The sequence below is a fragment of the Diadema antillarum genome, unplaced genomic scaffold (assembly GCF_040938485.1).
Source record: "Diadema antillarum isolate AM-2024a unplaced genomic scaffold, OU_Dant_1.0 scf00000080, whole genome shotgun sequence".
Taxonomy (NCBI): domain Eukaryota; kingdom Metazoa; phylum Echinodermata; class Echinoidea; order Diadematoida; family Diadematidae; genus Diadema; species Diadema antillarum.
Genome location: NW_027270969.1, coordinates 930,041 through 957,850, shown reverse-complemented (window position 1 = coordinate 957,850; position 27,810 = coordinate 930,041). Strand labels below are relative to the sequence as shown.

The 27,810-nt window shown below is 38.7% G+C and overlaps 1 protein-coding gene across 1 annotated transcript in view; it reads left to right on the top strand.

Moving 5' to 3' along the window:
• The first annotated feature begins 18,180 nt into the window (after positions 1-18,180).
• Positions 18,181-27,810, top strand: part of LOC139717686 (cytoskeleton-associated protein 5-like) — a 67,721-nt gene continuing 58,091 nt past the window's right edge. The window contains exon 1 of the mRNA XM_071629189.1: positions 18,181-18,356. Coding sequence (XP_071485290.1) covers positions 18,300-18,356 — 57 coding nt within the window. The 5' untranslated portion in view covers positions 18,181-18,299. The remainder of the gene's footprint in view (positions 18,357-27,810) is intronic.

Below are 27,810 nucleotides of genomic sequence, written 5' to 3'. Positions count from 1 at the left end.
GTATTTTTTTATTTCACTTATCACTTTTCCACAGCTTATTCCCGAGCAAAAAGGGATGGTAATGGTAGAGAAATCATGCCTCAAACAATTTCGCTTGAGAGAAGCAGGCAGTTTTTAAAAGAAAGCGAACATTTTGGCAGAATGATTGTCATTTGTGATCTCAATATTTCACTTTTCCACAGCTTATTCCCGAGCAAAAAGGGATGGTAATGGTAGAGAACTGGCATTTCTTGCCATTATAGGCAAGGTCTTATGCGTGTGCGAAAACGTGCGAATCTGCAACTCCTCATCATCTGTATTTTATTCAAAGACATTTCCGTCTGAAAAATGCACATCAGAGAAACATGACTGAAATGAGGGAAACGAAAATAGTTTTATAGTGACGATACATGATCACACAACCGTTATTGTCCAGACACCTGAATGTACACTCTTAAAACATCCGAGTCAGAACTGACCCGGACCTGGGTCCGTTGGGGGTCACACACCGTTCCGGGTCAGAAATGACAAGGAATGGGGTCAGATATGACCCATTGAGAGTCATGAATTGGGTCAGGGTGACCCCATTCGGGGTCTTCATGACCAAATTCCAAGTCATTTTTGACCCGGAACGGTGTGTGACCCCAACGGACCTAGTTCCGGGTCAGTTCTGACTCGGATGTTTTAAGAGTGCAACTCATTATAAGTGCACAATTAATCAGGTGGCGGTGGTGACGATGGGATCAAAGAAAGACCTCCGTTCATGGTCCATGACTGTGTAGTAGGTCCATCCGTCACCTATATACACAAACTCTTCTGAAGGTTTATTCAAACAGATAATCATGATCAGGCGAATTATCGAAAGGGGCATCACGTTCTATAGAATGACGTGCTTAGCGCCGAATTAGCTTTACAATGAGCGGTTTTTTGTTTTGTTTTGTTTTGTTTTGTTTTGTTTTGTTTTGTTTTTTGATGGTCAGGATCAAACGTACAGGTGCATGCATCACGGAAAAGGCACTAAATCCTCCTATATACTAAGCATGTAAACCTATGATCAGACACTTATTTAAACTTGAAAATGGAAAAGTGCAGCGGTTATTTCTCTATCCAGGAAACAATAAATAATGCGATCGCTTATTTTTTTACTTGAATTTGAAATAATTTAAGGGTAACAGAAACCATTCGGGACCGTTAAATTTGCCATGGACGATGAACAAAACGTTAATTGTCAGTTGGCACGCATGTATGCTCAAAACTACTTTTAAACAAAATGCCTGTGAGACAGATCAGAAGATCACACGTCTTATACAACAACAACCAATTCAAACCCGTCCGTTGTCAACCATAATGTCATCTTAAAAACTTCACTGCACTTTCTGTACAAATAAAAAAAATAAAAGAAAATAAAGAAACATATTGAGCCTTCTCCGACTTATTGCATTTTTATTGTTATTTGAAATTTATCGATACTGTCATTTGACTGGTGGCAATTACTGATTCGAGTCTGTGTCTTGGTATACATTGTGTATCATTCATTATAGTCCTTGGAAAGAATCTTGTGTGTTTCACTTTTACTGAGAAAAAAAAATAAAAAGGCTCAATTTGTTTCCTATAATTTGCTTTTGTAAAGACAGAAATCAGGAAATGGCAAACCATACCTTTCTTTAATTATCTTTGGGTATTATAAATAGGAATTGGTGATGTTCGTTATCATGAATTCAAGATTCATTAATCCGAAAGTGAAAGTAGAATTCGTTAATCAGAATGTGCAAAAAAGGTGGAACCTTCGGATTTCTACAGGAGCGCCATTTTCGTCTTCGGATTAAGGGACCTTCGGAATAACGAAACTCTGTTCATGTTCGGATTCATGAACTATCGGAAATCAATGGCGAAACTTTTATTCCATTTTTGGATTAATGAACCTCTGGAGTAATGAACCTTATTTAATGTTAATTTTTGGATTTACGAACCTCCGAAATAACGGACATTTGGCACAACGAATGTTGTTCATTGATTCTCGGATTAACGAATCTTTCACATATGATACGGAATAACGAATCTATTGAATTGTGGATTCTATTATGAAACTGGATGACAATAGTTTTATCATTAAAGCGGCGTTGCTTTTTTCAAATCAACCGTACGATGTCAGCCATTATTTGACTCGCTTAATCATTGGTGGCACAGCCCAAGATTTGCTAATCACAATATGCTTTAACTCTTTCATATTTCATAAGAGGCTTTTCATTATCTCACTTAGGAATGTTCAAAGCATGAATTCCTACCTCAACCAGTACTGTACAGTCCCTTTAAGGCCTAAACCTCCTCAACATTTGCCATCGAACATGATTAATAATATTTGCAGTGTGAAAAAAAAATCCATAACAAAAAGAGTTCAAATGCAAAAACCGATGTATCCATCTGTATCAATGCAAGATATTTTAGATGGATATCTGTTGAAAATCAAAGAAATTAATTAGAATATATAGTGTATAAAAGTGTTAATGAATGATAGCTTCGAAACAAAAATACCTTGTTTATGGGTTTAGTATCATTGAAAAAATTTTGTTGTTTACATTTCATAATGACCTCGCTTCACTTTAAAAAGGCTGAAAATGGCGTAATCTGTTTTTGCTTTGAAACTTTTGTAGGCCTACACATTATCCACTCGCAGTCCCAACAAACTTTTCTGTGCACTGTATATCGAGGCCATATATTGAATCGGTTACAGTTCGTTATTCCGAAGGTTCGTTATTCCGAAGGTTCTTTAGTTATTCGTTATTCCGAAGATACGTTTACCGAAGGTTCGTTAATCCGAAAATGTGATACGGTTTGTTATTCCGAAAATGAAATAAGGTTCGTTATTCCGAAGGTTCATTAATCCAATAATGAAACAAAGCTCGTCATTCCGAAGGTTCGTTACGGACCCTCAGTATTTCATTGTCGGATCAACGAACCTTCGGAATGACGAACCCTATTCCATTTCCGGATTAACGAACCTTTGGAATAACGAATCCTATTTCATTTTCGGATAAACGAGCCTTCGGAATAGCGAACCCTATTTCATTTTCGGATTAACGAACCTTCGGAATAACGATCGAACCTTCGGAATAACGCCACAAATGTTCGGATTAACGAACCCTTTTTCATTTTCGGATTAAGAACCTCTAGGTATAGGGAATTTGTGTGTTTCGGATGGAACCTTCGGAATAACGAACCTTCGGAATAACGAACAACACCCATTGAATTGTTCATGGATTTCCGAACCCGGAGAGACTAATATACCCACTGGACTTTCGCTCTCCACTTAAAAAGGAGGAGAAGAAGAAGAAGAAAGCTATATAGAAGAAGAGAAAGAAGAGGAGGAGGAGGAAGAAGAAAAAGAAAAAAAAAGAATAAGAACAAAAAGAAGAAATATAATATCATCCATTAAAACTCAACAAAACGCATGATTTTCTGACGGTCTCTCGAAGACACGATCCTCCTCCTTATTATACACCCTCCCCTCCCTCTCATCCATGTAGACTGGAGGAACAGTACAGGGCCGGCGCACTGTTTTCAAAAGTGTGGGGGCCCACTTCCGGGTTTCATGCGCTAACAAGCCAAAAAAAAAAAAAAGAAAAAAAAAAGAAAAAAAAAAAGGTCCTCAGCTCATCTCTCCCCGTCCCCGTCCACTTCCGGGTTTCTTCAGCTGACAAGCAAAAAAAAAAAAAAAAAAAAAAAGGTCCTCAGCTCATTCTCTCCCCTACCATTTTAGTGCCACTTATACGTACTTCCGGGTTGAAAAAAGTGTGGGGCCCAAAGTGATGACACCTTATGTATTCCTTTGTATGGTGCACAAAACGTGTAGGGGCCCGAGCCCCCACCGCCCCCACGGCTGCGCCGCCCCTGCAGTATCGAGAGCCAGGAAAGCTTGGGGGGGGGGGGGGGGGGGGAATCAGCCTGCGCTGGGAGCGGGAGGTGTATCCCATTAGATTGTAGATGCATGAAAAAAGAGCGCTGTCAACACCGTTGGCAGGCCCTGTGTAATACATGTGGATACTCTATGCGCTTCCTACAACTCCCTCGTAAATAAAGATCAAATTTCAAACAGGTATTGTTCTCATTTAATCTTTTTATTAAACTCTATCACACCCCGATCGGGTGTATGAGATCGAGTCTCAACAAGAACATACTAGAATAACTGTCTAAAGATGAATATATCGGTAATGAATAGGCATTATATGTGTATATTTACAGTAATGAACACAAATGTTTGCATTGTAATTCATTATTTTCTTAAACCAGATCATAATTATATTAGAACTAATATTGCGTTTTACAATGTTATTGTGCCATAGCACAAATTATTGTAAAACGCACCAGCTGGTTGCTATGTTCCACGCTATTTATTTATTCATCTATTTTTTTTTTTTTTTTTGTGGTCCATAGGTAGGCCCTATTAATGTGTGTAAAATGGGTGCACATTCGACTCATTTTTCACTTTAGGTATACCATAGTTACATTCTCTCTGATGGTAAATATATTCCCGGGATGTATTCCTATCAACTGCCCTCATCAATGATAAAGAGAAGTACAGCATTGCTATGCCAAATGAATTTTACTTTAAAAGAATGACACATTTTATCTACACTAAACAATTTACCCATTTCCCTCTTTGGAAGGCACAGGGTTTAGTATAAAACATTATTTCATGTAGGCATTTGATATCTGTCTGATAAGTGACTTGCCCAACCGCATCGTTCCCATTTTTAATGTTACCATGCCGCGTGGTAAAATCCCCGTCTAACAGTTACTAAAGTTTTAGTGTTCGATGAAAAGTTGTCCTTAAAGTAATACGAAATTTCATATTTATGCCATACAACAGAACAACTACTATACTCGTAATATTCTCTCCGAAAAGAGGAGGAAATTCTAGATATCACCATGTGTCATACAGGGCTTTTAAACGACCCGCCGACTTCTCGTTTCGGTTAACAATAGAGCCTAATCGGCGAATACAAACAGACCTTTGACTCAAACATTCAACTGCCGTAATCGACCAATCGTAACAGCGCTCTCATACACATCGACCGACATCCGATTTGAAAACATCACAACAAGTTTAGGGGGCTATTTCATCGAAAATCCCGGAAAAGACGTGAATCGTGAGTATCGAAACATTGATCGTTTTGAGCAGGACTAAAATTGGTGACGATTTTTGTGTCTAGCATTGATCATAGTCGTAAAATAAGTAACTATGCTTCACGAACACGATGAAAAATTCTCTTCGTTAGTCTTCATACACGTCTTACACAGTGCAGTGTTAGGGTCGTGCATGCTGAGCATTTGTGACTAGTTACCGACCGTCCGTCGGCCGTCCCAACCCCATCCCATTCATTCAGTTACGGCTGACTGCTAAATGTAGGTGTCCGGTCCCGTTGTGTGACGATAAGTCTACTACTACTTGAGTACTAGAAACTATCAGATCCAAGATATGTGAGGAGAAAAAAAAAGTTGAAGACAGTGCATTTTTAATGATTAAGCATCTAATTAGGAATGTAATTGTGTAGATCTACTCAATGTTTTCGTGTAAATGTAGACTGTCAGTGTAGACAGACAGTTGTCTACAACTTTACACACAAAGTCAAAGATGTTCTGCAGTCTGTTAATCTAATCCATGTGTGGTTTTGTGGCTTGCACGCGTGGAACATTTCTTAGTCACTAGCCAAATGTAGTGTGAAGTGGATAGTTTAAATCACAGTGATGTTCAGTCGACACTGGGAGGACTTGAGTGAGGTGAAGAGCTGAAAATTTCATCCAAAAAAGGTCAGGACTGATTTGAATTACAATTTTGTATGCTGCATGACTGAGTTGCAGTAATGCTAGAATTGATCGATTGTTCATGTTGTTATCAGTACAGTAGTTTTGTGCTTGCGATACAGTTTCATATGTGGCATTATTTTGTACCTTCTGCCAAGATGGTAATACGTGCAGTTAGCATGGTTAGCATTTCAGTTGTATTTTTTGTAAACTTGTTCTTTTTGCAGGACCAAACATTAAGTTCCAGTAATTCTTTAATTCTAAATGAAGTTTTTCTTCGTTATCTGATGATGCATGTTAAAATGGAATAATTTACTATTTACTTGGCTGAAGTCAACACTTATCCATCTTTGGATACGGCTCAGTGCTCCCAATTTTCCACAGATCAGTCCGGGAAACCTGTTCATGAGGATGAGGGGGGTTCCTGCTCGTACAACAAGGAAGGATCCCTCCTCCTCATGAGCATCCCAGCCATGCTGTGGCCCTTGGGGCGAGATGCTTATGAGGGCCCCTGTTCACTTATCATCCATCTCACATCTGACATATAAATTGTTGCAAGTTTGCACAGTGATCTTTGTTACATGCATATTATTCATGTCCAGTCTCTTCATGATGAAAAAAAGAAAAATTTTGTGTCCCTGTTTTGCCAAAAATAGAGTTTTAATCAACTGCAACACGCATTAACCCACCGAAATAAGGGCACTCGCAGGGCTGCCACACCTACAGATCCGCCCGATCTGACTTGAAATTTTCGGTGCTTTTTTCTTCGGCTCTCACCTCTCCACGCCATGAATCAGCCCCATGAAACTGAAAATTGACAACATTAAAAAATAAAGAAATAAAAATAAAGTCAAAACTAACCTGATCTTGTGCATATATTCCAATATTACTATTTCACACTGATACAGTGATAGAGTAGGTGGGTACTCGAACTTGTCAGCAAACTAATCACTTTGTAGGTATTTCCGGTTCACTTTGTAGGTATTACCGGTTCACTTTCTTTGTGAATTCCGCCATCCACCAGCCTTTGCGCACCTTTTGTGCAAGCGTCCCGCTGCATCCAGCGGAGACAGTATGCAAGCCATGCAAGCTGTGGGATTTTCAGAGCGAGCTTGTGCATGCACAGGTGTTCTATTGCATGGCTTGCGGGCTGTCTGTCTATCTGTCCCATCAAGATGTGGTTCTTGATTTCGAATTCAACCACTTGTAAAATACACTGTAGTCTTACAAGATCCAATTTGCAAAATATTTATTACTCACTACAGGTTGTACAGTGTACCACATGTTTACGTACACAGCCTAGGCCTGCCAAGTGCCAAGTACACATTGTACATTGATCCACTTTGTACAATTGTAGTGCACATGACAGGTACAGGGAAAATTGATATCGTGTTTACTGTAGTTGGTGTGCACTCCTTACAAATTTTGTTTGCATCCGTTTTAAAACAGCAACAGCAACATTAACTCTTTATGTGCCATGTTCGCATATGTCCGACTCAGTCGACGGCGTGCCAGCTTCGCATATTCTTTTCAAATCCACAAACCCACCCAAACCGATGGATAAATCGCCAAATGCTGCATTACAATGAAAGCTTTTCTTGTGCTTCCATTCGTCTCACGTATAGCTTGCATATTATGTGGTGAATGACTATCAAGCGGTGTTCCCTATTACAGCTGTACGTGATTTGCATGTAAATTCTAAGTTTTTGTCACTGTTATGTGTGCAAAAGTCATGCCTTTACAGTAATTTAGCTACCGGTCATTTGAAAGAAAAACCATCACCGATTTGTCATACAATTTTCATCAAAGCAAAGCTTGGCATTATCTCTACAACTTTGCTCACTACATGTCCAGCTTAACAGAAATCTATAGGAGTTACATCAATTTGAAAAACAGAATGTTTTCTCAAAGCATGACTACATGTATACGTTGGTGTCACAGGATAATGTTGCACACGGGGTTTACACCATGGCACATAAAGAGTTAAAGAGGATAAACATGACATTGGTGCTACTTGGGAAGATGATAAAGTTCCTGTTTGTGCACTAAATTTTAAGCCTAATCTTTATACGTGACCCTGGATAATATGCCAGTGGGCATCGTTTTTTTATACTTTTTTTTTTTCTGAGTTTCACTATCATTGTCACCTCATACACCGTTTTAGTATTTTCCATAATACGCTCTGTACAATGTATGTTCAATGTAGAGCAGTGAAGTACAATGTACATATTTTACTAGATAAAAGGACAGTTCATTCCTGAAAATGTTTTTATAGTTCCAATACTCTGAGAAGTATTAAAATGTACCATACCTTATGAGGTTGTAGTGTAAAATGTATTTTTCAATTGTACTTTTTGTAGCTATGCATTCTTTCAGAAATGACATTGAACAGACCATAGCAGTGTTGGGCATTAGCGATGGCCTGGTGGCCCAGGACAATCAGAAATACATGTTGGGCAACCACTTGTTAAGAAAAGATTATGGAGATGTGTTGGTGGCCCAATCAGGCTACCGAATTTCATTTTCCGGCCCCCAAAAGAAAAAGTTAGTGTCGAACCTTACAAGTTGAAGATTGATGAGTACATGTACTACATGTACACTGTACTACACTGTAGTCTACTACAGTATGCATTCTGATTCAAATTTTTTAGCAAACCACATTATGACAGATGAAATAAAAAGTTGTGAAAAGTAGTACAAAGGGATTGTAATATCTACTCCTGTGAGGATTTAATCTTTATATTATAGGGAAAATGAAAAACTTACCATACTTGTAGTACATTTGTATCAGTAATAAATTTTACTTCATTGGCATAGCCACATAGCAAATATCTCTGGAAGATTTATCTGTGAAAGTCACGAAATTTCATGATTTCAAGTACTACTGCACAGATCAATGATGAAGTCTACATTGTAGTACATGTACATTGTATATCTTCCCACTGTCAGTTTACGGCCTACAATTGTATGTTTGCATATGACTACTGTAAAAGTGGTTATTTTCGTGTGACTAATTTTTCGCGCTTGGCCGGGTAAGAGGAGTTTCGCATGTTTTTATTTCCGCGGAATCAAGACACCAAGTACAGGTACGCTAGTGTCTGGTTGCGGGAAATGCGCGAAAATTGCAACACCGCGAAAATTTCCACTTTTACAGTATACTATTGGGACAAGCGAGACAATAATTGCAGGAGTGGTTGTACACGTACCGTATTTGCGATCAAGAAAAAGAATGTGGGAATGAAATATTGAGCATTGTCCCTAGTACAGTCTGTGAGAGAAATAAATGTGATTTCTCTCCCTTGCAATGATATTCCGGGCATTCGTATATGATACTAGAGGCAATGCTTTTGGGAGTTGCCAATTTTGGGAATATCAGTCGATTGGTGAAATACACTGTAATATTCGAAAATAAGAAACTCCAGGAAATCTATCATGTACACATCATCTGGACATGTGTACATGTTGGGGGTGCCATTGGATTTACTGTGTATGATTTTGCAATTTTGCAAGTATTTTTCTTTCTTTTTATCATTTATTCATTTTTTTCTCTTTTATTCTGCATTCATGCAGTACATTGTATGTACATGTATGACTATCTCCTGTGCCTGAATTCTTCCACTTTCGTGCAAGACTTGAAAAGTAGCTTTGTGATATCAAAACTGCTGTGTGTCAGTACCAAGCTTCTTTGGTACATTTCAATGTCTTTTGAATTGATTGAGTCAGAATGCAGGATCATTCCTGTTCAGAAATGCGGTGCCCAGTTTTATGAAATTGAGAATCATGCTACTGGATGTTATGCCAGCTAGCAAGGATCTTGAGCAGACAGATGCCTTTCATGTTGCATGCACTTGTTACTTTCATTTACTTCAGCTTTGCTCTTTGCCTATTTTTTCCCTGAAGAAGACTATTTTAGATGCACAGAAGTGGATAGAATATTAAAGAGTATGTACACATTTCAGGGAATAATTTTCCTGGTACCGTGAGTAGCAGTTGGCTACTGTACATTTGTATGCATTTTTGTATGATGACTGCTATACACAATATCATTTGCATCATAGCAATTTTATTTATTTACTGTGTATAGTTATTTTATTTTTTTATATGTCCATCGACTAAAATTGCTATTCAAATTCGAGAATTAAACTTATTCCATGCATTTTTGTATTCATGTGGTTTAGGTAGTCTTGTTCCCAGAACAAATTTGTAATTATCTAGCACTGGTACATGTGTACCTTTGCCTTAATTTTCAATGAGTACAGCACATACAAATTCTTGAAGGGTTTATTGGATACATTTTGTTTGTACAATGGTCTCAATGAAACAAGAAGCCAAACAAGTGAACAAACAAACACACAAACAAATAAACCAAACAGCATTTTTGCAATGAGGAAAAAGAGAAGAGCATCATGTCAGTGTACAACTGTGGATGATGTTTTGTTGACCATGTGAGCAATGCAGTCATGTTTGTGCCCTAAAGCAGCACCATTCATTTTAAGTGTTAATGAATATTACACGGTGAGTGTATGGTGTGTACAAGAATGATTGCATAATTACAGAGCCAACTACTGTTATCAAAGAATATTGTTTGATATAATGTAGGCTTTAGTGTTATGAGGTGTGGTATACAATATGTACATGTTTAAATGCAGTATTTATAGCTGAGCCAATGAGAGATGTTCTGTTGGGTTTGTGAAGTGAAACTCGGTGACAGCTGGACTATTGGCAAAAAGCCATCTAGGAATGTGTCCACGTACAATGTACACAGGATCCCATCTTTTCCTTTAACTCATCTCAGATGAACTCAAGTACTGTGTTGTTTGTTTGTTTGTTTGTTTGTTTGTTTGTTTTACCAAGCCATCTACATGTATTTTATGAGCAAAGTATGTATCGCAATTGGAGAGTTTGCAATTTTGCACACAAGGTGAAATTTGCAATCAAGAGCCTGAAGGGCACAATGAAAAATAAGCTTCATCCTTTTCGTCAAGAAGCAATGTCAGCAACTTCCCTTATTTGACACAATTGAAAGTGCACTTGGGTTATATTGGAGGCAATGTTTTGGTGTGCTGTTGTGAATACTGCTTCACTTGCAAAGTGTGGGTTTAACTATGATTCTTATCTCGTCATCCTCTCTTGCTCTTGAAAACGACAGAAATGTTTTGAAAATGGAAAAAAGCTTAGCTAAGATTGTGTCCATGGAGAATAAAAAGAAAAGAAGACAGTATAGATAAGATATTCATGACATCTAGCCATATTTAAGTGAACGAAAATACAGGTGCAGAAAGTGTTCTTGCTGTATGTTCAGGGGGTTAACAGTATTTCTTCTACTTTTCCCAGAATGAGTGTTCATGCAAGGGCTCCATACTCTCAATACCATACAAGTAGCTACTATACAAAATTGTAATTCATTATTAAATGTAAATGTAATTTACGTGCTCAAGAGTGATTTTTTTTTTTTTTTTTTAGTTGCGTAGGGCAAGCAGGCAAGTAAGCAGTAGGCTTGTAGCACCTTTGGGCTGAGATGTGTAATACATTGTACAGTAAACTGCTTCATTGCCTAAAGCACACTTCAACTCTGTCTATCTGATATAAAAATTTGGGATTGACTCTAAACATCTATGGCACAGTTACAATGTTAATTCATTTAAATTGTAAATATATAGACTATGTTATGGCTTGACTCTACACAGACAGCATAACATCAGCATTTTGTAAGAGCTGCAGATACAATGTATACCCCACTTTCCTTTTCTTTTTTACAAAAGGTGTATAAATGTATTCCCCCCCCCCCAAAAAAAAAAAAGTCTTTATGGGCAGATACAGCATCATGTTTTGGTTCACCATTTTACCAAATGTTAGTATGATCTTTGGGTTTAAATACAGTAGACAAGAATGAAACAAAAAAAAAAAAAAGATATCCGTCAATTGTGGGTGTGGTGTGACTAGTCTACTGTGAAAAAAATGTATTCAAATGCCATTCCTACAGTGAGCATACCTGAGCCCAAATGAATTGGGGGGGGGGGGGGGTGTTGTCGTGACTGGAAATATGTCTACAGGGTATCAACATTGATGCTCCCCCCTAAAATTTGCCTCAATTTTTTTTTTCTGTATTATATGAACAGTACATTTTTGTACATCGTCGAAGGTGGAGTCTCATTTGAAGTTTGTGATTTGATCACATGAATGAATGTGGAGACATACAGTGATATCACAGATAACTGACTCAGATGCTGAGTAATTTCTCCTCTCCCGTCCCCCCCCCCCCCCCCCCCCCCCCCCCCCAGTTTGTCTAGCTCTTCATTTAGCATTCAGGTCAAAGAATAAAGCTTTAGACAACAAACAAATAAAGTTCATAACCCCTGAACTTTTCATATTGTACTGAATATTATCAAATGTGTTCACGCTGTGTCGATCATTTATTTTATAAACAAACCTCAACCTCTACATAATTTCAAGTTCAGCAATAAATAGGTTGTGAAATCATGGCATTTCTTGAACCTTCATGATAAAGAAAAAAAAATTACATTGTATCAAGTTTTGTATGCTCTGAGAAGGTGCCTTCCAGATTCATAGGAGTATGATAAAGGAATGTATTGTCAGAATTATTATTCTGGCATGTTTTATGAATCAAATGGAAGGTCATCCAATATTTTATGACTCGCTGTAAACAGACTATTCAGCTGGGAGATTCAAGCTTACAATGTACAATACCTGACGTATAAGGAGTACAGTACTACCATCATACTGTAGTTGCTCAATTCTGTATTAAAATCACATGCCTGATAGCTGAGAAACAAAACCCAACCAAACATTCAGTGGAAATGGTATCAGATGTTCAGTATATGATCTTGAAAATTGTATGGAATGATACAGCATGCTTGTATTCATATACAGTGTACCTCATTCAATGATGGAAAAAAAAAAAACAAAATTAGAAATTAAATTGTGCCCATCTTTACCAACATGATGTTTTGGTTTTGGTGAATGACAGAGCAATTATGATATAATCTGCAAAGATAATGATGCCCAGTGTAAGGCACTATTAAAAGCCTGTTAAACAGCAATGGAATATCATTGTTACTGTCTCATAGCCAGTTTGTTCACGTAATTGTGGATGCTGCTGCTTGCCACACACGCACACACACACACAAATCTGGTAACGAGTCGTGCAACGTCTGTGTCTGCGAGAGAAGACTAGCCCAGTCGTGAATTCCGAATGAGGAAAAATCGAGGGAGAAAAGTGGGAAAGCTGAAAAGGCCCGGTCTAGCTGTTGAGTGTGAGTGATGCTGTGCAGGCCAACAGCTCCCTCCCCTCCTCCACTGTGTGGGTAGGGAGGACACACGGGCAATTCCATTGTAATGATTGCCTTTGCTCCTCATTCTGGCGGACGGGATGCACCCGGCATCGGATGACTCATCTTCGCCGTCTAAATACAGCTCGCTCACTCTTCACGGCAACCCAAGCTGTAGTCTCGATCCAGGCTGAATACATTTAATTATGCTCTGGCCTTTTATGGATCAGCATAAATCATGTGATTCAAAGATTTTGCAAAGCCATTGTTTTACAATTTATTATAAGAGGAGGTACTGTATTTGGACAACATACGAATTTGCCGAGTGATCAAATTAGCCCTGATCCGGATTGTTTTATTTACTTACAAAGTGTTGCGGTGTCGGATGTTTTGATTAATAAATTCTATGGATTATAATTGCATACAGCTGGTATGCTGATTCATTTTTGGAAGCCCACTCCAATGAGATGTCCTGATACAATGTAGTCTACCAATTCAGACTGATGAGGTCAGTTTTATCACAGAACCCATAGATTTGAGCGGTGCTGATATTTAGTTTATGCATGATGCTGCTGTCATGAGTATCGGTAACATGCCTTTCTGAAGGCATCATAGTTCTGCGCGCCTCTGAGATTTTGGTTTCATTTCACTCAAGAGTGAATTTTTTGAATAACTCAGTGGTGTCTCCTCACAAATTTTCTGGTGATAATGTTCTGTGCAGACTTCTCTGACATTTCTGCACTTCTATGCAGAAGGAATGCAGTGTTCTCCAGTTTCTTTCGTCAGAAACTCACACATTTGAAACCTTCAGTTGCATTGTGCATACAAAATCTTGACTTAGGTGTCTACTAGTAAGTGAAAAATTGTCGCTGGGGCGGCAAGGCCTCGTATATCTACAAAATGTCAAATGTTAAGGAGAGCAAAAAACATGGCAGCCAAAGCACTATATCAGATGGGATAGCCTTTCATTTTACGTGCCGTGGTTGCTTCATATTTGGGTAAGACAGCTAGGATTTGGATAGGACATCACTGAACTGATTATTTGGCCATGTATAATCAAAGAAAGTCATTTTCATTAATTTCAACAAAATTCAATTTTGAGGTACAAGGTCTTGTCACCTCAGCGACGAAATGTGTTTTTAGACGGACTGACTGATTGTTGTTCAAATTGTTCATCGCCTTCATGTACATGTAGGGCATAGACATGTTACGTGGCTAGGCTCCTTCTGAAGAATTAGAAAAGAACATTAGCACATAAAATTTCACTAACTAATCAAGGAAATGTTCCAAAGTAAAAGATTGTGAGATTCATATTTACACTTGTATCTAGATGTCATGTTTGTGATTATAACATTACAAGTTGCTGTAGAGTTTCTATGAAGAGAGAGCGGCTCATGGCTGAAACCCACATTTTTGAAAATTTGTAACTTTTTAAATGTATTGTCTGATTCTATTCTCAAGCTATCACAGTTGATTGTGCTTCACTAGGCTTCCCGTATCAACTGAATTCATCCATTGCATGCATGTTTGGAGAAACCTTCCCTTTAAGGAAGTAAAGTTTGAACTTTCCAAGACCCGAGGAGCCACGCAAACTGTCAATTTGTGCAGGGTATGGCACGCTCCCCTGCGCCTCTGGAGCAGCTACCGTAGATTTGAACCTTCGTCTTGCGTTGACGTGATTGACTGTGATGATCAAGGCCGTGGTTTATAGGGTTTTTTAGGCTTTTCTTCCCTGGGAGGCAGGATGTGTGAAATGAAGTGGTTTTAGGCATCTTACCCTCACACCAAACACTTGAAAAGTTGGAGTGCTTGGGCCAGTGAAAGGCAGTAACAAGTTTTTACTACAGTACATCAAATGTAGTATCTAACAGTGCTATATATAGGGCCTTTACTTAAAAAAAGAGAATCATGGGCAGTCTTGCAGTTGAATATCTTATGAGGTGTAGACTAGCCAGAAAATTAGTTTACAACTAATATTACGGGCATTTGTTTTGGTCATTATATATCAAACTAAAAGAAATTTTTTTTTCCTGTTCTTAGTCCCATCCACCCAAATCAATGCTGCCCTTTTTGTTTGTTTTTTTTGTTGTGTTTGTTGAGGTAAAAACTTTGACTCACAGCAAGTTTATGTCGGATCTGTTTCTCTCGACCAAGCATGATGTGATACAGAGCTGTCCATAGTGGTGTTGTCCGTCTGGACGGAGAAGGAAAATTCATTTCGCTGAATTCAGAGAAAACTACAACACGTAGGTTGAGAATGACAAGGGCGTTACAAAAGTTGCCACTATTAAACCCGTAGTGTTCGAGACAACTTAACGCCCTTCTCATTCTCAACAGACGAACGTGCTGAAGCTGAAGATTCTTTCATGAGCTCCCCTTGACACTAACCCTCCCCCTTCCCCCCCCCCCCCCCCAAAAAAAAATGAGAGTGGAATTTTTCAGTTAATCCCCTAATTGGCAACAGGATATAGTGAAGGATAAGAGATACTGTATGAATGGGGAAGGAAGATTTGGAAAGAGAGAGAGAGAGAAGAAGAAGAGAAGGTGTAGAAGAAATAAGAAAGAATCTGGAAAACTGGGAGAAATCAGAAATACACTTGTACGGTATCACTATCAGAGAAATAGAAGGAAAGGTTAAAAAGGAGAACCGAAATGAATAATTCCGTGAAACTGTAACTGTGTGTTCAAAGTGTATGACAGCAGCCTCACCATCAGTTTTAAGGGGTGCCTCAAACACGTCATGCCAAGGTAACATGGCTCATGTTTTACAGGCCAGATATGAAAATATGTCTTCAAATTTGTGATCCATTTCCCTAGGGGTAGTAAGGAGGGTGGAAAGGGGTGGCAATGGTCTAAATTTAGTTCAGAGTGTGAGCCACTAGCCTTGGTGGTAATTGGATGCTGAAAATGTACAAAAAACTGTACATGTATACAACTTGTACATCTTGTACAGTACGTACAAGCCATACACTTGTATATAGTGTATAAAATGCACCGGCAAGTATTAAACTGTCATCTGTTGGAGTAGAGTACTCTTTCCTAGCCGACTGCAATGCAATTACCCTGTCTGTGATGCTGTATATTATACATTTTAGGCCTGCATGTATAATCTGTGTAATATGTTCAAATTCAGTTCAAAATAGCCCATTCATGGACAATTGCCAAATAACAGATCCATTTAATAGGCCTATTTCACAAATTGAATGTGTACCGGTGTATTTGGGTGTGTACAATGTACCAATGGTACATGTGTGCATCTCTCAATATGCAGTGAGAACTTTTTGACTGCATTATAATAATTGTACAACTGTACAACTGTACAGTGTACACTCCTGTGGTGTACGCAGGAGCAACTACATGTAAGACCCACTTTTAGGCAAATAAAATTTTGTCTGTTAAAAATTTGAGACTCTTGTTCCACAGACCATTTGGTTAGTGGGAGAAAATTACGTAAATCAGTATTTTTTTTCTTTCTTTTTTTCATGCCCTGATAGATTATTCACAGTAATATGTAGTGTATAGACTTACTTACAAGTCATACATGTGTGTATGTACAGTGTACACTGTGGAGGGAGTGGGGAGTATTGTACAGTCCATTAGGACTCAATTATAATTGATTACATGTATTTAATATTGAATTTCCACCTGGACCCGAGACTATATTCTAACGGCAACGTACTCTGCCTCTGACGCACACTGCATACGAAGTATGTACCCAGAAACTGCCTGCATGCATACATTTTGTATTGTCGCGAGAGCATCCATCGTCTGGCGACCCGTATTGGGACCAGTACTCATTATGCAATACCGATGACTGCCATTTGAAGGAGAAAGCCATGTTTCCGATCATACTGTTGTGGCTATAATCAATCTTTCATCATTTGTAAATCATTGGGGGGGGGGGGGGGGGGGGGGGTTCTCTACCTGTAGCAGTACATACAATCTACACATGTTGTCCACAAAGATATTCTGACTTTAAAGTATTGATCACATTTGAATACATACATGTGTAGAAATACTCAGTTTAGTGTAAAGATTCAACACAAACATGACTGTATCTAAACCCTCAAGGTTTCATTAAAGGGGATGGCTTGTAACTGATCAGTGGGAATCAGTGGGAATGCTGGAGGATGATTGTTTCAATCCTTGTGGGATTCATTTAAGAGTACACTACATATCTATTGTTGTATGAAAATTATTTGCGTCAGAATGGTCTCATATTCAAGTACAGTTGTAATGTGCAGTTTAATGTTTCCAGGTTAGCGTGCCTGGTCAGTGACGGGGCATTAATCTGCACATTACTTGAATATGAGACCGTTCTGAAGCAAATGATTTTCACACAACAGTAAAATGTACTCTTACCATTTAAATGAATCCCACAAGGATTGGAACAATCATCCCTCAGCATTCCCACTGATTCCCACTGATCAGTTACTAGACATCCCCTTTAAATATTACTGGTACTTGTATCAAAATGCTTGTAAGCACAATGAAATTTATGGATTTTGAAATGATTTCTTGCTGCCATACACATGTACCTGTTGGCAATTTGATCTAAAATGTGATGCATTGAATGACTCTAGAATAAGGAGGAAATATTAAAAGGGAGGCTTTCCATTTGAGATTTACCACTCTAAAGGGAGACTTTAATACCACATTTGTTGTGGACACCAGGAAGATGGTAAACTACATTGTCTCTTGCATTTGTTGAATTTGTATGGCCATTTGTCTACACGTTGTACTCGTGTACATTGTACATGTAGTTGTACAGTATGTCTGTTTGTTTGTCGTTCTGAGAGAAGGTGTACGTGTGTGTGTGTGTGTGTGTGTGTGTGTATCGACTGAGGTAGATAATTTATCAGAAGTGTTGTTAAGCAAATGAATGATCATATTTTTTTGAAAAATTGTTAGTCAAGGACATTCTTTACAGACATAATTTATAAGCATTCAAGAAGAATATCTCTACAAAAGGGACAGAAATACATCCTAAGTCATGTGAATAACATTGTATAATGGCTGTTGTGAGGTCATCTTTAATGCAAGACTAAATAGTGTTCTCATGGTCGTTTCTCTGCTGTTTTCCTTCGCCCTCTCCATTCTTCAGATTATTCAGGGATTTTTATATGGTACGTGAGGACCCCCTCCACAAGAATTCACCCCCTCCCCCGGCAGAGCACCAGCTTGCAGCTACGTGAGATTCCTCTGTTGCCTGGCAACCAATGAGGCATCATGGGTGATGAGCAGGAATACTTGAAACTTCCCATCGACGAGCAGTGTACACACAAGGTGAGGGGAGTTCCTCCATCTCCAACTACTTTCTGGAGAATATACCGTTGTTTACATATTTTGTGGGGGTTTCATTTTCATGATTTTTGTGAATTGGAGCTCTGTGCGAATGTAACAACATGCAAAAATACGTTTATATTTTGTGGGGGTTTTATTTTTGTGAATCAGATGCTATTGCGAACTTAGCAACACATGCAAAAATACTGCAAAAAGAAGAATATTCGTGTGCATTTTAATTTCGCGAATTTTGCGAGAACCAAGATTCGCAAAATTAAAATGCATGCGAAAGTTCTTGTCTACACTATTTGCATTGCATGTCAGAGGCAATTCACGAAAATTTCATGCCGCGAAAATATCATGTTTTACAGTATTGACTCTGATCCTGGCACGAATGTGATGAGCAATGTGTACATTTCCCTGTTCATTACTGTATATTCTACGATTGCAAATTTAACCACTCGTGAAATTGTCAGGAAGTGCCGATCTGCAGAAAAAAGATAGACTTGCTATTCGCAATCCGTTGAGGACGATGTGATTTTGCTACAGCACGCATTTCCTGTAGACACCTGCCCAAGTATACTCAGGACATGTCCTCAACGGGTTATATGTGACTTATACAGCATACACACAATATACACATAATATTTGTAGCATCCAGACATTATTTAATAGTTAACCCCTAAATTCCCACTGTCCTATTTAATGTAATAGGCGATGTCTGTTTCTGTGCAGTATCCAATGGCATTTGGAGCTGTTACAATGAGATTCATTGCAATCAGACGCATAACAAGAGAGTTATAGAATTTGAAACCTTTCTCATATATACATAATGCTTTAAAAGGCATAATTTACCATTTGCAGATGAAACAAAAACCCAGCATTAATGCTTTAAAATAGTTCTAAAGTGTGAGTTTGGGATAGAAACCACCACTGTAAAAAATTGAATCCGTATACAATCGATGTTAAGTATTGTACACAAAATGTGAACAATAGTTAAAATAAAAATGTTTCCAGACTAAACCGTTTACAGTTATGGTTTATTGAGAAAAACTATATCTCCTTATATTTTAGGCTTTATTGCAAAAAATACCTATGGTAGGATGTTTTGTGATACAACTGACCTACACATATACCAGGGATCTCGCCAGCGTATATCACCCTTGTCGGTGCCGACAAGCGTGCGGTTTGAAGAAACAATTGCCGACAAGGGTAAAACTTGCCGACAAGGGTAACACCACGCGTGAACTTGCCGACAAGGGTGACTTGCTTGACGAGCTAAGTTCGGACCAATTTCTCGCCTTTTTCAGTCTTTATTATCTGGCTAGAAAAGAAGCTAGATGTTGACAGGAGCAGCAGTTTACAAGCGCAAAAAGTTATACACGCAATCACCGCACCGATCACAACAACGCGGCTCAACAGAGCGACGTGCTAGCTGATACACACCACATCACACACTTGCTCACACTCACATGCGCTCTGATTTGGGATCCACACACACATGCACAAAGGAGGTTCACCTCCCTAGTTGCACCCAGCCGGCCACTGACAGCCGCCTGCATGTACAACGGTACAGTGTATTGTGAGAGGGAGAGAGAGGACGGAAAGAGAGGTCGGAGGCCGAAGGAGGCTGAGGAAGGCTGACACGTGCTCGCTTGTTGACACGCTTGTTGTCGGGTTACGCAAAAACAAACGATATGAAATGCATGCCCCCCTCCGCCAAAGGTTGTATTTTTTTTTTTTGGCTGCTTTGGCTTGTTTGTTAGTTTGTCTGCCTGTCTGTCTCTCTATTCGCTAAATAAGTCAAAATTTGGGAACAGATTAGGATGAAATTTTCAGGAACAGTTGGTTGGTAAAATGGCGCAAGGAACAGATGATTAAATTTTGATAGTGAGCAGGATTTATAATACCACCGGAATTCACCGCCAGGATCCAGGATTTTTAGACTTTGTTTCGTATATTTGAAAGGATTCGTATCAATTCTTTAGGAAGCTGGCCATTGGCAATGACGCAAAATTAGATGCGTTCAAAGCATTGCCGCAGAGAGAAAATTAACTCCATCTTTCGTAAAAAAAAGAAAAGAAAAGAAAAAAGAACGTATGATGGAGTAAGCAAATGCAAATTGTTATTTTGGTTTTGGTAGTTTAAGTGGTTTGTTTTTTTAATCTAAAAAGCCATGCGTTCCATTTTATTCTTTTCAATTTCCATGGATTTGTAAACGTCATTCGTGAATATCCAATTTTCCTTTTCCGGGCCGAAATTTATAGTAATTCTTTCATGATGGTCTTTCAAGTTCAACGTACGTAATGCTCCACGTGCTTCTGGCTTGGTTTGTTAAAAGGTGGGTTAGGGGGCCTTCATGGGCAGAAAATAAATGATGATCATTCATCAATGTTCCCAGTTGGTTTACATGCTATGTACACGCTGTTTACGACCACTGAAGCAAGGTGGCAGTACGCGCGGCATTCCTCTATCTGACACCTGGCTTTCATGGAAATTTCGTGGAAATTTCCACAAGCCATGATATCAAGTTTCCCCACTGCTTGTGGTCGTGTTTTTTTTTTTTTTTTATTCTTCATTACGAACATCAATTTGTTAAACTTGAGAAGTGTAGATAATTTGCGTCGAGGATGTGTTTCTTTGTTTTTTTTTCATTGCAGCATCGGTATCATTTTGTTTTGTTCATCGTCCGTGCATGGCAGGGGTTCATGGGAGAACAATATAGGAATGACTGGGGAGAAAATAAACTGAAAGAAGGAAGCATCTTTTGAGCGAGCTGTCTTCGTTTTTCTCTATATACACCAGCATCAGTTATCACCACCAAGGTTCTTTTTTTTTTCGTTACTCTGTTATTCCGACAGAAATAGTAATGATAAGATAATAAATAACTCTATTGTAGATTCTTATAATATTCTGAAGGTTCGTTAACCGAAAATCAAATAAAGAATATGTCCGTAAATTTCAAAACGAAATCAGTGCGTCATTTCGAACGTTTTGCCAGTGAAATTTTGGAACAAAACGACTGCCCAAAAACAGTCGCAGTTTTCTTGCTCTGAGGGTTCGTTACTCCGACAGATTAATGATAAAATAATGCTAGATTCCTTATTCTGAAGGTTCGTTAATCTAAAAATGATTAAGAAAAAATGTCCGTTCATTTCACAACGAAATCAGTTTTGTTATTTCGAATGTTTCTGTCAGTGAAATTTCGGAATAAAACGACGGCACAAAACAGCGTGTTTTCGTACTCTAAGGGTCTGTTATTCCGACAGAAGTAGTAATGATAAAATAATAAATTGTAGATTCTTTATTCTGAAGGTTCGTTAACCGAAGATTGAATAAAGAAAGATGTCCGTAAATTTCAAAACGAAATCAGTGCGTCATTTCGAACGTTTTGCCAGTGAAATTTGGAATAAAACAATTACTGCCCAAAAACAGTTGCAGTTTTCTTACTCTGAGGGTTCGTTACTCCGACAGATTAATGATAAAATAATGCTAGATTCCTTATTCTGAAGGTTCGTTAATCTAAAAATGATTAAAAAAAAATGTCCGTTCGAAACGAAATCAGTTTTGTTATTTCGAACGTTTATGTCAGTGAAATTCCAGAACAAAACGACGGCCCCAAAACGGTTACAGTTTTCTTTTACTCTGAAGGTTCGTTACTGCGAAAGAATAACGATAAAATACTTAATATTCTTTATTCTGAACGATCGTTAATCGGAAAACGATAAAGAAGAAATGAAAACGGTTACAGTTTTCTTACCCTGAGGGTTCGTTACTCCGAAAGAATAATGGCAAAATAATACTCTACATTCTTAATTTTGAATGATCGTTAATAGAAAAATGATAAAGGAGAAAATATTCGTTTATATCTAAACGAAATCAATTTTGTTATTTCGAATGTTCTGCCAGTATAATTTCGGAATACAACGGCCCCAAAACGGTGTTTTCTTATTCTGAAGGTTTGTTATTCCGCAACAGTAACGATGATAGATGATAGATTCCTTTCTGAAGGTTCGTTGATCGGAAAATAATAAAGAAAAAATGCTTGTTAATCTTCGAACGAAATCAGTTTTATTTTGAACATTCATCTGTAGTACCGACCTTTGGTGTTGTTGTTGTTTTCGATTACAAACCTTTGAAGTACTCAGTAATGAATCGTTTCATTTTATGATTAAACAAACCTTCGGAATAATGACCATCATTACATTTTTGTATGATATCTATTTGATGTCATGGCCAAACTACCGCAGTGTACCCAGAAAGGAAAGTGCAACGATGTCCCGAAAGTTCTCGATCGCTTCTCGCGCATCTGCATGCAGTAAGCTTACCACGTGGTCGAGCAGACGGCGAGAAAGCAACACGGCGCGCGTTGTTGCGATGCAGAGACGGCTAATTATTGCAACAGTGAAACAGGAAAGGCCTAATAGAAATCGGAACCTTCACCATCGACACCTACTTCTCTTTCATTTATTATTTAGGAACTGCCGCTAACAAAAGGTATCGAGTTTCTGCATTGTTTCTGTGAGAATATGCCCCTCACAACGTTCATTACATCTCCGTGAAAATGTCGCATTTAGTGGCATTTTAGCGGCGATTTATCTGTGTTGTATTGAGCATTAGCGAAGGCTTCCGTACCCACCCCCAGAACAGCGCGCATAAATGCCGACAAGCGTGAAGAAATTCCTGGCGAGAACCCTGTATACACTTTTGTTTATCAAATGTGATAACTCTAACATTTTTTAAATCACTGCTCCCAATGGTAAACAATACCTTGAACAAGGACACTTTGATTCATCCATCCATACTGGACCTGGTACAATGTGTAGCAGAGAAGTTAGGAAGCCCATTCAGGTGTAGCAATGTGTCTCAATCTATTAACAGGAAGACTATGGTCACACAATAGGATTAGGATAGGATTAAGAGGATTATCTAATCTCATTGGAAATTAGTTTCCAGACATCTGTATCAGAGATACATGGGAGTTTAACTTAATAGGAGGTTAACCACACTTTACTCCCCATAGACAGCAAGTGTTAGAATAAACCATTTAGTATTAAACTGTTTTAATATGTACAGTGATATTGTTGTACTGTACACATCTATCTTTTGATTGTGACAGCATTTACATGTAATTTCTCAAAATGTCTTGTGGAACTTTTTTTTCCCCCCCACATTTGAACATCATCATGCACCTCAGTCAGCAAAATCTATGTAGACACTTTTCTTTTCTTCAGTTGTTGCCACCACAATGCTACACAGTGCCTTTAAAGATTTGAATGATGTGTCATTTCACATTGCCAATGTTGGCTTGCCACCTGTTGCGTTTGATGTGACATAACAATGAGTCGACCGAACCAGGGGTGAGGCGCAAGTTCAGCTCTTCCACAGTTAAATGGGGGAAACAAGAAGATAAAGAAGAAAACAACAACAAACAAACAAACCCCTCAAACACAACTGACACACGTTGCTTTTGAGAAGCAATTTAATTCTTAGCTTTATTGTATCTATGGAAGAAAAGCTCTGGATTGGTTAGCATAAAATATTGCCTTTTGTAAAATGTATAGCACTTGACATTGCCACAGGAGTTATATTTTCTCCAAGAGATTTTACTTTCTCTAAAAAAAGCATGCAGTGCTGAGAGAAAATAATGTCTCGAGGGGAAATTTTAACTCCCAAGGACTGTGAAGTATCATATTACGATAAACAAAGCAGTATTAATTAATTGTTTTTAGTCTGGTCTACAATAATGTACACTGTGTATACATGTACATTGTATACATAATACGCACACATCATGTCACTCTAACTAGCCCTGTTGGCAGCCAGTCCAATTCTGGAATGTACATGTAATTCCCTCATGCATGACATCACTACGTGCTGTATGATCATTTTGATGGACTTGCTTCATCATTTGAGATGACCTATCACAGACCTTTATTTCATAATTTATCTTGCCTATTTTATATCATTGTATAGAGCGCCATCTTGAGACAATATCGTGCCCAATTTGTGAATGTACTATTAAACTCTGCTATCAAAACCAACTGCAACATGTCTGTATGTAATGTCACTGGAACTAAGGGGTTGTAGTCCTCAGTGGGTTAAACAGTCTTTCAACCTTCAAGGCTTTAGCCTGAAGAATCTCTCTTGATTGATACTACTACAGTGCCCTACATTACTGGTGTCCAGGTGACGCAAGGCCACCCAAAAAATTGGTGTCACCGTGTCAGGCCACCAAATTTATATTTTGTGGCCCGATTGGGCAACTAAGATTCAGAATGGATTGTTCCTTTTATTTTCATTTTGGGCCACTACAGATGTGTGTTGATATCTTTTTCAGGCCCCCCAAATATGAGATGTAAAGATTTTAAAGGCCCAAACGGGCCAATGGTAGAAAAAAATTTTTAGCGTCGAGCTATATGTACAAGTAGTCAAAGTATTGACCAGCACCTCGATATTATGAGAGAAGATACATGTACATAATGTACTCTTTACTCAAAGACCCTGTTTACAGTGAGTGAAAAGGCTGGGCTCGGCCGTGGCCGCGCCGGGCCTTCATATTACTGTAAATGCGCAAAAGGCCAAATGCGGTACCAAAATCGGCCGCGCATTTGGCCAAGCTCTGGAAGTAGTCTCAGCCGCGGCTCGGCCGTGGCCGAGCCCGGCCTTTTCTCACTGTAAACGCAAACTGTGCCAAATGCGGTACCAAATTGCAACAAATGCGTTCCTAATAATAGTCATTTGTTTACAAGCAGAGCGCCACTACGACAAAATATTGGAAGGTTTGAATTAAAAGCCCGGGCCAAGCCCGGCACTGTAAACGGACAAAATTGCGGGGCTGAGTACCGCAATTGAGGCCGGGCTCGACTGTGGCTTGGCCGCGGCTCAGCTCGGCCTGGCCCTGCACTGTAAACGGGGTCTTAAACATTCTTCATTTTTCTGTAGAGATGTCTGACTCTGTCTGTTCTGATTTATTACCACATTAGTCAGCTTATATTTGAACTGTTTGCATTAAATTATCACCACATGTTATACAATTTAATCAAAGGTTATCGTGCAACAGAAGTGTGATGCCCTTTCTGTACATAATATACAATATAAATGCACTTTTGATACAAAAATATCTGTTTTTTTCTCTTTAGTCTTAGGAACTGAGGTGATGAAATGTAAGTTATGCAGAAATAAAGGTGTCAAAAGTTGACAGCTGCATCCAATAATCATGTTTTATGCCAAATCCATTGTCATGCAAATGGCATAAAATCCGAGCACAATGCATGTTGGGTGTCATCTACATGTAGGTACTGCATAGTTTTATGCCATGCAAAGGGGCAGAAGTTGTCTGCGTATGTTTGAGTGTAATAAGATGTGACGGAGGCGTGTAATTTACCTAATTCTTCTGTGTGTGGGACAAGCATATAAGTACATTTAATACGTTAAGCCATTTTGGTGCAGCATGGAGAGAAGATACATCAGCCGGAGAGGTAGTAGCAGTGGCCCCCGCCGCTACTTCAATGACATGCCGGTGTTGCTCGGCGGTAGTTTGGACTCGATCTATGATAGTTATCTCGATAGTGTTAAGCAGGTTCCCACTGAAGATCTGTGCCAAGATGAGGTAAGCTCGGTGTCTTTTCGGTGTAAGTGCTGGTGTAGGCGTGGTGTACAAATGTCAGTCATATGGTGTTGATGTGATGCAGAGCTGCCAAGGCTCCCTGATTCTGATTTTAACCCTTTGTATGCTTTGAGTGCCAATTGGCACAGAAAACCCCATAGCAGTGTACATACTGTCCAAAGTCACTTGCACAGAAAGCCCCTAAGAAATGAAGACAATATTTCTTTGTGTCCTGACTTTTAAGATAGTTCCTAAAAGCCTGTCCAATGGTAATTTTCGAATTGAGATAAATATAGTATTTTGAATTTTAACGGAACTTTGAAAGTATCTCCTTTTGACAACTGGAGCTTCCTTGATTTTGATGTGTAATGTGTTGGTGGCCCTGTGTATTGCCTGCAGCTGTGTTGAAGTGTCACACGGACATATACATTGTGTGCATAAATTTGTGTGTGTGTTGTGTGTTTTGGTATGTGTGTGTGTGTGTGTGTGTGTGTACTGTGTATCACTATTAGTAGGTGTGCGTTTGTGTACATGGTGTGTGTACTGTGTATCACTGTGTACCATAGGTGTTCTACCAAATTTGTAATTTTGGCAGGTTGTGTGTCAATTAAATCAAAATGAGCTTGCTGTTCAAAGTAGATAACTTGACACAGGAAAAAGTGTCGTTGCCGGCAGCTGATAGCATTATTGATATTTCTTTGGATGTAATGAGAAAATTGAATTACCTGACATTATGTGTCTGAGTAGTTGGATGTTTTTCCATTCTGCCGGTTAGGGATAAAAATGCATAAATTCAGTGAAAAGGTTGTGATCCTGTTTAATATATTGTCCTTGTATCAGGCCTGCTTGTATGAAAACTACAGTTCAATCTAGGATGAATCCTTTGATTGTACAAATTGTAGATCGATGAATCTGTGGAATGGTAATTGGTTCATTATAATTGTAATGCGGTTGCAGATATTTTTCCTTTTTCTTTTTCTTTTTTTTTAAAACTATGAAATGACTCTGATAGCCAAAAGTCTTAAAGTAATGATATGAATAATGGCAATTTCAAAGATTAAAATAATGTGTCAAATAAAATGCGTATCAAAACAATTCCAGCGGATCATGTGATACTCCTAAGTTATTGATTGTTTGAGATATCCAGAAAAATGTTGAAAAAAGAAGAAGAAATGAAATAGATAAGAAATGGACATTTGATGCATTCAAGATCAATATTAGAAATCAGGTAATGATAAGCCCTCCCCCCCCCCCCCCAAATTGTATACTGCATGAAATAAATTCACTGTGTAGCTCCAGTTTACAAGATGTCATTGTACATGTATGAGTTCGGCCCTGTGGCAGTTGCTACCATTCATAATATAATCTTTATACTATAGTGCACAGTTTGTCAATTAATGCTAATGATTTTCCAAACGTTTGTGATCAGCCAGAAAGGAGTAGAATTCAAGGTGACAGTATATTCACAACATTTTAGCTAATCATGGTTCGATACTGTTACTATTTTTGTCCCCGCCGAACGAGTTCGAGCAGGGGACTATGAAACGGGCTCCGTACGTGTGTGTGTCCATGTGTCTGTGTGTGTGTCCGTGCGTGTGTCTCTGCGTGTGTCCGTGTGTGTGTCCGTGTGTGATCAAAATGGTACAAAATGCTTCTCCTTCGCCATTTCTAACCCGATTTCGATTCCGTTTGCTTTATGTGATGGCACTAGGTGAGGGCTTCAAAACTTCTACACAGAATTTTGACCTTTGACTTCTTTGACCTTTGACCTTGATTTTTGACCTATATTGTACATTTTGCTACAAAATGCTACTTCCGGCGGGGACATATATTACGCACTGTGTAATT